Here is an 11,871-nt window from a genome sequence, read left to right as displayed (position 1 = left end):
ATGCATTTGCCGCGGTGGTAGCTAGGGAGAGGCGGTTGCTGGGGTGGTTGCCAGGGAGAGGCTGTTGCCAGGGCTGGTTGCTGGGGGGGTTGCCAGGGAGAGGCAGTTGCCATGGGGGTTCCCAGGGGGGATGCGGTTGCTGGGGGTTTCCAGGAAGAGGTGGTTGCCAGGGTGATAGGTAGAGAGAGGCGGTTGCTGGGGTGGTTGCCAGGGAGAGGCCATTGCCAGGGCCGGTTGCCAAGGGAGGGGGGGTTGCCAGGGAGAGGTGGTTGCCAGGGCTGGTTGCCAGGGGGATGCAGTTGCTGGGGGGTCTGTGCCAGAGAGAGGCTGTTGCCAGGGCTGGTTGCCGGGGGGCGGGGGGTTGCCAGGCCCTCCTACGCTTGGGCAGGCGGTCCCGCACAGACCCCGCCCCGCCCCTTCGGATCTCTCCGCTGCCTCCCGAGACCCCTCGGCCCCGCTCGGGCTTTCGGCTCCCTCCGGATCCGCTCGGCTCTTTCCGGGACCGCCCGGGTGGCCGGCCCCGCCCCCAGCTGGACCCGAACGCGGAAGTGCGGAGGCTGCCGCAGGGGAGCCGCGAGCGGAAGATGGAGGGTGCGGGGGGGCAGTGACCCCTGGGGGAGGGGCACAGGGTGCGAGGGGGAGACCCTTGGGGGAGGGGCACAAGGTGCGGCGGGGGCAGTGGCACAGGGTGCGAGGGGGGGGAGATGCACAAGGTACAGGGGGTGTGACCCTCGGGGGAGGGGCACAGGGTGGAAGGGGGCAGGGGCACAGGGTACAGGGGGTGTGACCCCCGGGAGAGGGGCTCTGGTGTCCTGGGGGAGGGGGTGACGCCTGGCAGGTTGGGTCTGTGACCCCCCATCTCTGCCCCCAGAGCCATGTGGGGCAGAGGGGCTGGGTGGGGGGGCCACAGCCCCCCAGGAGCCCGGCGTGTTGGTGGAGGCGGTGGGCGCAGAGCAGCAGGACCCCGGGGGGACGATCCAGGCGCTGCAGGAGGAGCTGTCGGCCGCGCTGGCCGAGGTAGAGACGCTGCGAGCCGTGGCCACCGTGAGCGAGGACACCAAGCAGGAGGCTGTGGCCGCCGTGCGGCGTCAGTGCCAGGAGGAGGTGGCCTCGTTGCAGGCCATCCTCAAAGGTGAGACCCCCCGGCAGCCCCCCCATGCTACCCTGATGCCCCCTGTGCTTCCCCACTGCCCCCGGACACCCCACGCGGCCCCCCCGTGCTTCCCCACTGCCCCCGGACACCCCACGCAGCCCCCCGTGCTTCCCCACTGCCCCCAGACACCCCACGTAGCCCCTCTATGCTTACCCACCGCCCCCAGACACCCCACACAGCCCCCTGTGCTTCCCCATAGCTCCCATACTCCCCACACAGCCCCCCATGCTTCCCCACTGCCCCCATACATACACCCGCTATGCCTACTGCCACTCCTCACACACTCCCGTACTCCTACTGTTGTCTTCCCAGGCCACCTGCCTCCGTTCCTGTACCACAACCCCCAGCCACCTGGTACCGCCCCATACGCACCTTCTATGCCCGCCATGGCCCCATACCACCCTCGTACACCTGCCACCGTCCCATCTGCACTCCTTTATGCCTACCACCATTCCACACGGCCTCCATACTCCTACCGCCATCCCTAGTCTGCCCACATGCCCATCCCTCAACCTCCATCCCCCATCTGCCACCAGACCGATACAGACCCCCCACACAGTCCCCTTACATCCTAGGACACCACCCTACACCCCCTGTGTGCCCCACTTCCCCGGTGCCCATCACTGAGGATGTATACCAGATGAGCTGGACGCGAGCTGCCAGTGTCCGGAGAAGCCAGATGCCCCTGTCTGCGAGTGTCTGTGCTGCCCCAGCCTGGGGATGGGCCTCTGCTCCCAGAGGTCCAGGGTGTTTATTGCGTGGGACCCGATGCTCCCGTCCCCTTCATGGTGGCCTCTGCTGCTTCCCCAGACACCATCAGCAGCTATGAGGCGCGCCTGGAGGCCCTGCAGCAGGAGCAGCACGGTGGGGGCTCATGGGGGAGCCGGGAGCTGAGCCGCCTGCAGCAGCAGCAGACGCAGGGAAACCCCCTGGACTCACTGGAGCAGCAGATGGAGAAGGTGAGGCAGGGGGAGGATGGGCCCCTGGGGATGGGGTATGGGGCTGGGAGGAGCCCTTGAGGGGTGCTGGGGACCCCAGGTTGATCCTCGGGCCCAGGAGACCTCTGAGGGGGTGCTAAGGGGTGAGATGTGGGTGGGTCCCTGGCTCAGGAGGACTCTGGCTGTGGGAGAAGGGTGGGGGACACTGGTCACGGGGAGGCTGGAGAAGGTAGATATGGGGGGCTGTGGGGTCCCTGGCTCTTGCCAGCCCTGTTCCCCAGACCAGGCAAGACTCTGAGTGGGTGCAGGGTCAGGGGTTGGGCATGCAGAGGGGGTAGGTGGAGGGCCCTGTGGGTTCAGAGTAGGGGCTGGAGGCTGAGGGTGTTGGGGCTGTGGGTGGAGGTCTGTGGGGTCCCTGGCACATGTCATCTCTGCCCAAGATCTTTTAGGTGAGTGGTAATTAGCTGTTATCTCTCAGGAACGGGGTCATGGCATCACTGTGGATAGTTCTCTGAAAACTTCCACTCAGTGTGCATGGGTCAAAAAAGCAAACAGAATGTTGGGCATCATTAGGAAATGTTAGGTAATATCACATCGCCTCTCTGTAAATCCATGGTACGCCCACATCTCGACTCCTGCGTGCAGATGTGGTCGCCCCATCTCAGAACAGAGCTGTTAAAAATGAAAAAAGGACAGAGACGGGGACGGGACAGCTTCTGTCCGAGGCAAGATTCCAAAGACAGGTACTGTTCAGCTTGGAAGAGACGACTGAGGGGGCATGTGACACAAGGAGCAGGGGTCACCTAATTACATTAACCAGCAGCACATTCACATCAAACAATAGGAAGTATTTCTTCATATAATGCAGTCAGCCTGTGGAACTCATTGCCAGGGGATGTCATGAAGGTCAAAAATATAACTGGCTTCAGAAAAGGATTATAGCAGAACTTCCGAGTTATGGGAGGGGGGGGTTGGTCATCACTCTGAACCAAATGTTATGGTTCTTTCAGAATTTACAAGTGAACCTTGACTTAAGCTGCAAAGCTGTGTTTACTGTGCAGAAGAAAAATGCTGCTTTAAGCAGCTTAATTTAAATGAAACAAACGCAGAATTTTCCTTACCTGGTCAGACCTTGGTTTAAACTTCCCCTGTATGTTCAGCAGTGTATGTTTAACACCGCATTGTGCAGGATTTGCTTGTGCCTGACTCTGTACTTCCGGTTCCAAAGGAGGGGTGTGGTTAGTTTGTAACTCTGGGGTTCGTAACTCTGCCATTCTGCTGTAACCAAGTTCCTGGAAGTAGGTCCATCGATGGCGATTAGCCAGGATGGGCAGGGATGCAACCCCATGCTCTGGGTGTTCCTAAACCTCTGACTGCCAGGAGCTGGGACTGAACAACAGGGGATGGACCCTCCATAATTGCCCTGTTCTGTTCACTCCCTCTGGGGCATCTGGCAGTGGCCACCGTCAGCAGACAGGACACTGGGCTAGATGGACCTTTGGTCTGACCAAGTGTGGAAGTTCCCATGTTCTCATGCCTCAGGACTCCAAGTGCCTCTGGGTGAAAGGTGGCGGGTGCTGGGCATTGGGGGATGCAGAGTGGGGTGGTTGGGTGCTATGGGTCGGGGGCACGGGTTGTGGTGGGGGAACTGGGAGTCCCTGGCTCAGCCTATCCCCACCCAGGCACAGGAGGACTCCGAGCGGCTGCGCAGCATCGTGCTGCCCATGGAGGAGGAGATCGCCCAGCTCAAGAGCAAACTCTCCCGGGCTGAGGGACTGATCCAGGGGCTGCGGAGGCCTGAGGTGAGACCCGGAGGTGGGGAACCATGTGCGGGGAGTGGAGTGGCGGAGAGCCGGGCTATGCAGGAGGGTGTTTGGGGGAGGGAAGGGATGCCCGATGTGGATGGACTGGGGCGGTTCTGACTGTGTGGGAGGGCTCACTCTGCCCTGTGACTCCTTCCCCCAGGGCTCGCTCTGCGTCTCATCGGAGTCCCTGCTGTCTGACAGGGAGACTCCCAGCCGGATTCCCCCTGCCCACCCTGGGGGAGAGGGGGATGAAGGCTCTGGACCAGAGGGCGAGGAGGAGCTGGGAGGGGGCCTGGCCTTCACCCGCGGCTGCGACAGCGTCTCCATCATCTCCATCGCCAGCTCCAGCGCTGGTTCCCCCCGGCTCTGCCGCCGCCCCAGCCCGGAGCACGAGGACACAGCCTCCCTGCTGTCCACTGGCACCCTTGTGCCCGAGAGCATCTACCTGCCGCCCCCCGGCTTCCGGCTGGTGCCTGATGGGGAGTGGGCGCAACTGCAGCAGGAGGTGAGAAGGAGTGGGGGAGCTGCGGGCAGGGTGGGGGCCGGAAGATGGGGAGTGGGCTGGGGGGGGGCAGGAGCTGGGGTTGGACATGAAGAGGATGCTGTGCAGGTTGCTGGAGCTGGGGTGGGGGTGTGGCCGGACAGGTGACCTGTGACCTTGGCCCCCAGCCAGCGCACACCAGGAGTCCCTGCAGCAGCGAGTGAGAGAGCTGGAGTGCAACGAGGAGAAGCTGGACTTGCAGTGAGGCGCTGAGAGAGACAGTGAGATGTGCCAAGCCAGGTACCATGGGCGCTCCCCCCTCTCAAGCTCTGCTGTGCCTGTAGCCCCCTGGTAGCTCCCCCTGCCCCGCAACTCAGCCAGTGCCCTCACTCTCCACCTGAAGCCCCCTGCTAGCCCAGCCTGGGCCCGCCCCTCCACCCCCAGCTCCACTGGTGCCCTCACTCCCGAACCTGCAGCCTGCTAGCCAGCGCCCTCTCCCTTGGGCCAGGGTGCTCGTGCTGATGGCTGAGTCTCTTCGGTATTGGTCTGCTGGATCAGATCCAGAAGTCGGAGCAGTGCTGCAGAACCTGGCAGGCAACCGTGTCCCGACCAGTCCGAACCCAGAGCAATTAGTGAGCAGGGAGAGCAGGGGGGGTGCCTGGCAGGTGAGAGAGACAAGTGTGAGGGTGGTGTGGGATGGAGGTGGGTGCTGGGAGCGGGACCATGGTGGGGGTACATCGGTGAGCGTGGGAGGTATCCAATCCTCTGCTCACCCACCCCCCGCTCCACCAGGCCGACTGCAATCATCTCACAAGCGACTGAGCTACGAGTTGTCAGGATTGAGCGAGGAGAATGAGGGGCTGCGGGGCTCCGCCCCCTGACCCCCGCTTGAGGAGCTCCACTGACGAGCTCTGTGCATTACCCGCAGGGGCTAGACCAGACGCAGGGGTGGGGGGCCTTAGGTCCTCTCTCTGATTCTCTTGGGAGGTGTGGGGGTGGGCAAAGGCGTTGTACCCACTCCCAAAAAAACCTTCCAGTTTCCCCCTACCAGACCCCCCTTCGCAAAGGCCCCAACGGTGGGCGGTGGAATATTGAGTGTGGGTCACACTCCCCCCAAGCTGGGGATGATACAGGGGTAGTTCTGCCCTCTCCCAGGGAGCTGTGACTGGGGCGGTCGGGATGTCAGTGTGTGGTTCCCCCGCCACCCGCCCGCTGTAGGCAGCGGCGACAATGAGGTGTGGGGATCCCCCCTCCCTCAAGAGAACTGTAGTATGCTGCGGTGTGGGGATGACAGGTGTGAGGTTTACATCACGCCCTCCCTGGAGCTGTGACATGTGGGGGGGGGCGGATATTGAGGTATGGGTCTCACCCTCTGTCACAGAGTCCTGCACCCCCACTTTGCTGTCAGACGTGACTCTCAGCCAGCCAGTAACACAGAGGTTTATTCAGACTACAGGAACACAGTCCAAAACAGGTCTTGCCGGTACAGACAACAGGACCCCCTTTAGTTAGGTCCATCTGGGGGCCCCAGGGAGGCCACAAGCCCTGTTGGGAGGCCCAAGCCCCATTGGAACTCCCCTCCATTTCCCAGCCAGCTCCCAAGCTGAAAAACTCTCCCCAGCCTCTCACTCAGCTTTTGTTCAGCTTCCCTGGCAGAGATATCACCTGGCCTCTAACCCCTTCCTGGGTTCTCACATTACATGCTCAGGTATCTTCCCTCCAGCCAATTTCCCATCCCCCAGTGCAGATTGTCCTCCCAGGCCAACACCCCCCACTCAGCATTCACAGACCACAGTAAGAACAGTCCCACTTCGTCACTGTCCCCCCCCGCCCCCCCAAGCTGTAGGTGCTGGTGTTGAGAGTTCTGGGGTATGGGCAGGAGCGGCGCCAGGGTTTCTGGCGGCCTAGGCAGAATTTGGGGGGTGGCATTTTGTGGGCTCCCCACAGGGTGCACGCTAGCTTCTGGTTCCGCTCCCGTTGCGCCCCTGAAGAAGGACCCTCCGCCGAAATGCTGCAGGCGACAGCAGCAATCATTGAGCTGCTCGATTGCCTGCAGCTGTTTTCCGCCGCACGTCGGCTGAGGGTCCTTCTTCAGCGGCGCGATGGGAGCGGAACCCGAAGCTCCCATGCGCCCCGTGGGAAGTGGACAAAATGCTGCCCCCTGAATCCTGGCGCCCTGGGCGACCGCCTAGGGTCGCCTAAGGGAAGCGCCGGCCCTGGGTATGGGTCTCCCCCATCGCCCCCAGCAGCAGCAGGTCCTGGCTTTGGGGTATAGCTCTCTCCCACCATTGCCCCCCAGGAGCTGCAGGCCCTGGTGTGCCGGCTGCAGGACGAGGCCAGGACCATGCGCCGAGCCAGCGAGCACCATAGCGAGCGGCTGCGCATTGAGATCGTCACACTGCGTGAGCGGCTGGATGAGGAGGAGGCCACCCGGGCCCGGCTGCAGGGGGTACTGGAGGCCCAGCTGGGGGCCCAGCGTGAGGAGAGCCGTAAGACTGGGGGCGTGGGGACTATGAGAGGAGGGGAAAGGGGCTGGTGGGGGGCTGGGGAAGTGGGTTGGGCTGGGGGTGTCATGGCAAGTAAAGCACCCCCCCCCCTCGCTGTAACAGTTCTCTCTCTCCCCCTCGGCTGCGGCTCCATCGCTCCTGCCCACAGAGCTCATGGAGGGTAAGTGGGGACTAGGGGAGGGAGGCGGGTGTGTCTGTCACCCCCACCCCTCAAGGCGACTCAACCCCTGCCCCGTCTCTCTCCTCAGCCTCCCTGTGCAGCGTCCGGTCGGAGATGGAGCGGCTACAGCAGCAGCTGGGGCAGGTGAGGGGTCTGGTTTTGTGTGTGTGTGTGGGGTCCTCAGGAATGGGGAGGGGCATGTTCTGTGCCCCCCAGGGAATGTATCTGGTGGGGAGGTCTATGCTGAACTCTTCCCACAGGCAGGACATGCCTTGGGAGAGGTGAGACAGTGATTCCCCCCGCCCCCTCCACACACACTGCCCAGGCAGAGCACTGGGAGAAGAGGGGACGGTGGGGTCACACTGGTTTCCCCTTCCCCCCCCCCAAAGGCAGAGCAACGGGCGCAGGGGCTGGAGCAGGACGTGCAGCGGCTCCATGGGGACCTGACTCAGCGCGACCAGCAGGGCCAGGCCTGGGAACAGGAGAAGGTGAGTGAGCTGAGCCAGCCCCTCCCCTGCACAGCACCACCCCCCGCCCCGGGGTGGGCCCTTGGTGCCCCTGCACGGATCTCCGGGGGTTCAGGGCACTGGCTGTTAGGCCAGTCTGGGCATCTCACCTGAGAGCCAGCTTAGCCTCTGGCTCTGCGCTGGCCCGCTGAAAGCCCCAGTGGCTGGCTCTCGCCTTTCCCGCTCCCGCCAAGCCTGGGACCTTCCCGCTCAGTTCTCGATGGGCACATGGCCCCTGCCCTGCCTTCCAGCGCCCGCTCCGCAGCGCTCCCCCAGGCCGGGGGCTCCAGGCACCTGTTTCACAGTCAGCCGCCTGTGACTGCCCTGACCCACTTGCAGCTGGGTGGCTGCTGGTGTGAGATTGAAGGGGAGTCGAATTACACCTTAATCCCTCCACCAATGCACCTGGGGGGATGAACCCTTCCGCCCTCAGGACAAAGGGGGGGTGTAAACTGAGCCCCACCCCTGGTTCAGAAAAGTATTACAATATTTCCCACGTTCCTCCTTCCACCCTACACTTCCCCTGAGTGCTCTGCAACCACCCCACCCCAGTGGGGCATGTAAGGCAGGGACCCCAACCATGGCTGCAGCTGAGGCTTATCCCAGGGCTCTCATGGTCTCTCTTTGCCAGGCTAGGCTGGAGTGGGGGTGCAGAGGAGTCGGGGGCTGGTCCCAGGGCTGTGACAGTCTCTCCCCCAGGCCAGGATGGGGGGAAGGGAGGTGCAGAGGAGTGGGGGAGGGGTGGGCTGGTCCCAGGGCTGTGACACACTCTCCCAGGCTGGGCTGGAGGGGGGGGTGCACAGAAGTGGGGAGAGGGGGTGCAGAGGAGGGGGCTGGTCCCTGGGCTGTGACAGTCTCTCTCCCAGGCTGGGATGGGGGGAGGAGAGTTGCAGAGGAATGGGAAGATGTGGGGGGGCTGGTCCCAGGGCTGTGACACACTCTCCCAGGCTGGGCTGGAGGGGGGGGTGCACAGAAGTGGGGAGAGGGGGTGCAGAGGAGGGGGCTGGTCCCTGGGCTGTGACAGTCTCTCTCCCAGGCTGGGATGGGGGGAGGAGAGTTGCAGAGGAATGGGAAGATGTGGGGGGGCTGGTCCCAGGGCTGTGACACACTCCCCCAGGCTGGGCTGGAGGGGGTATGTGTGCAGAGGAGTCAGGGGAGGGGGCTGGTCCCAGGGCTGTGACAGTCTCTCCCCCAGGCCAGGCTGGAGGCAGCGCTGTCCGAGCAGCGGGGGAAGCTGCAGCGGTTGCAGGCGGAGCTGGACACCAGTGAGCAGGTGCAGAGAGACTTTGTCCGCCTCTCGCAGACTCTGCAGGTACTGGCTGGGGGGTGTCTTTGAGCAGGTGCCGTCTGTCATGGGGGAGCTGCGCCCTGTGGAGGGTGGAGAGGGGTGTCTCTGTGGCCCAGGATCTCGGGAGGTGTCTCTCTCACTCCCCTCTCGTCCCTCAGGTGCAGCTGGAGAGGATCCGCCAGGCCCCCTCGCTGGAGCAGGTGCGCAGCATTGTGGATGGGACACGGCTGAAGGATGTAGCAGAGCTCAAGGAGCCCTGAGAGGCTGGGACAGCAAGGGGCCCTCCCCCTAGGGGGGGCATGGATGCCGCCTACCCTCCCCCTGTGCGGGCACAGACTCCAACCCCTTTCCCTCCCCACCAGGGGGCCTTGGAACTGGCCAGGCTCTGAGTGGCTATCCTCTACTAACCCCCTCCTCCAGGCACCTGTGGGGGATTGGGGCCGTCAGCCTGGGGAGACAGGTCCCAGCCCCTCTCTGCCCACCCGTCCCAGCTCGGGGATGGTGCCCCCCACGCACACTAACCAAAGATGCAGCTGCTGTCCACCCCTCCACACACACACAAGAGCGAGGCCTATGGGGGAAGGAGTCATGGCATGGCCCCAGCTCTGGCTGCCACCACAAGAAACAGCCTGTTACTGACAGTTACTAACACTGAGGAGGGATTTGGACTCGAACTGGGGGAGGCCAGCTCCGACTCGGTGTCCATCCTCCATTCCCCAGGTTCCTTCCCCCCACAATGGGTGGGAAGGGGCTGGGCCAAGCAGGGCCCGCCGGCTCCCCTGACACTAACACTCCTCCAGCCTGCCTTTGTGTGGAGGGCCCACAGGGGGCAGGGTTAATAAAGGTGATTTTGTGACCATACTCATCTGAGCCACCTGCATCCATCTGTCTGCTTTAACGTTAAACTGCTGCTGCTTTCTCCATGTCAGCTGCCCTGGGGAACAGGGGGCTTAAGTGGGACAATGGTGGGAGACTGACAGAGGCAGTGCAGGTAAAGATGTAAGGCCTGGAACCCCACGCCCCCCTCTCCCCCGCACGTTTGCCAGCCTAACCTGTTGTAAAATCATGAGTCCCACCCTGTAAAATGACATTGGTTCTTTTTCTCTGCCATAGCTTTTCTCCCCTGCTGCCTCAGCTGGAACCAGATGCTGGGTATTAAATGAGAGCTGAGATCCTCCTGCAGCCAGGGCTTTAAGATACACAGTCATGCCCTGAGCAGGGGAAGCTTTGCACAGTGCTGCTCTGCTTCATGCTGTGTCTGGTTCCTACTGTCTGAGCAAGCCTGCCCCACGAGCGAGCATCCCAGCTCCCTGCCTGGGGAGCTAAGCCGGGAACAGCCCCAGCCTCAATCTCGCTGGTTGTAGTGGCCTTGCCCCTGGCCGGGGGCTGCATCAGGTGACACCAGCCCCCAGTTCTGGGGTGAAACACACACACAGATATAGCTCTCTGGGGGTCATAGTGTTGCCAGCACAAAGTGCCAGAGGCGAGCAGCAGAGGTTCGGGGCCCGGTGTGCTCAGCTCGAATAAACACACCAGGGGTGGAGAAGCAAAACACAAGTTTATTTGAGCTCAAGGTGCGGGAGAATGCAGTCTCAAATCCTGTACACCTAAAACAAGCAGTTTCTTCCTTTTATATCCCAGTTGTTTACTACAAAACTTTTTCTTGCTGACTAACTGAACTTTTACTCCCCCTTCCTTTCCCATCCAGCTGCAGTATCTTTTCTCACTCAATCTTTTTGTCTTCCCCTTCCCTCTCCCCTTTCTGCTGCAAAGACATCTATGCTGTATCTAAGAGTGGTCTTGAAACTTGCTTCAATTTAGCTCCAGTGGCTATTACAATCAGAAAACTAACTGCTGACATTACATTTTACAACTATTAACACATTAGATTACACTAGGTTACACAAAGTGTTAAACATGGAGGAACAATGGTTCATTGAGGCCTGAGCAGGAGGGCTTTATCGACACTCGTGGTCTTCCATTTTCCCAAGTTACTTAGATTTATGCCTAGTGACACCAACAATAGTATCAGAGGGATAGCTGTGTTAGTCTGGATCTGTAAAAGCAGCAGAGAGTCCTGTGGCACCTTATAGACTAACAGACGTTTTGGAGCATGAGCTTTCCTGGGTGAATACCCACTTCGTGGGATGCAATATTCACAATGTATTCACCCACGAAAGCTCATGCTCCAAAACATCTGGACTCTTTGCTGCTTTTTCTGGGGGTCAAAGTGAATCACAACAGGGTAACCAGGTGCCCGTCCCTCTCCCTGTGCTAGCAGGAGTTGTCAGCCCGACAGGTGCTGGTGCCCTGGGTCCCTGCTGGGCACCGAGCGACCTGGGGCCAGTCCAGGGCCGAGGGGAGCGACGCCCCCATCCCCGGGCAGAGGGAAACGCGAGTGGGTTCAGGCCCAGGGTCTCCCAGCACCTGGGACCCCATCCCCAAGCCGAGCAGCCCTCAGTCCTCCAGGGCCATAGAGTCTAACCTGGGGTGGGGTAGAGTTGCCCCCTTTCCATCGAGTCAGGAGGGGAAACGTCTCCCCGTGGGGAGCTAGAGCGGCTCTGCCCGAGCCCTGCTGGGGGTCACAGCCCCGCAACCATAGAGTCTCCAACTGGCTAGCTGGCATAGACCGTCAGTGGGCAGAGCGCCATAGAGTCCCAGCTCCTGTGCCGAGTGACCCCTGCCGAAGGATAGAGCGGCTCCAGTAGCGCCATAGAGTCTCCTTGAGCCGGGGGCTAGAGAGGCGCCTCCGGTACAATAGCATCTCTCGCTGGTCGTAGATAGAGCGGCTGCCGGAACGCCATAGAGTTCTTATGAGGTGCTAGAGCGGCCGCGCCACATTTCCGCTGTGCTCGCGATTCGCTGGCGGAAGCGGCTACTTCCCGCTTCATTCATTGGCTGCGGCGGCCGGCGCATCTGTGTCATTTCCGGTAAGGTTGAAAGATGGCGGTGCACGCGATGCTGATCCGCGGGGGACGGAGCGGGGCTCTCGGTCAGTGATCTGGGGGAGGTTACGGGAAGTCGGGGGGGCCG

General features: G+C 61.9%; 2 protein-coding genes across 3 annotated transcripts in view; both read left to right on the top strand.

Moving 5' to 3' along the window:
• Positions 1–404: 404 nt before the first annotated feature.
• On the top strand, positions 405–9,699 carry RABEP2 (rabaptin, RAB GTPase binding effector protein 2). Its single transcript, XM_075064666.1, has 11 exons — positions 405–591; positions 872–1,132; positions 1,964–2,112; positions 3,774–3,893; positions 4,057–4,431; positions 6,653–6,866; positions 7,033–7,044; positions 7,133–7,188; positions 7,434–7,532; positions 8,746–8,862; positions 8,997–9,699. The coding sequence occupies exons 1-11, from the start codon at positions 585–587 to the stop codon at positions 9,096–9,098; spliced, it is 1,512 nt and encodes a 503-aa protein (XP_074920767.1). The 5' UTR covers positions 405–584; the 3' UTR covers positions 9,099–9,699.
• Positions 9,700–11,758: 2,059 nt separating this feature from the next.
• TUFM (Tu translation elongation factor, mitochondrial) overlaps positions 11,759–11,871 on the top strand; it is a 20,049-nt gene continuing 19,936 nt past the window's right edge. For both annotated transcript variants that reach the window (XM_075064723.1, XM_032776182.2), the window contains exon 1: positions 11,759–11,830. In XM_075064723.1, the coding sequence (XP_074920824.1) occupies positions 11,782–11,830 (49 nt within the window). In that variant the 5' untranslated portion in view covers positions 11,759–11,781. The remainder of the gene's footprint in view (positions 11,831–11,871) is intronic.

The sequence above is a fragment of the Chelonoidis abingdonii genome, chromosome 4 (genome assembly GCF_003597395.2).
Source record: "Chelonoidis abingdonii isolate Lonesome George chromosome 4, CheloAbing_2.0, whole genome shotgun sequence".
NCBI classification, from domain to species: Eukaryota; Metazoa; Chordata; order Testudines; family Testudinidae; genus Chelonoidis; species Chelonoidis abingdonii.
The sequence above is the reverse complement of the archived record's forward strand: the minus strand, read 5'-3'. Positions and strand labels throughout refer to the sequence as shown.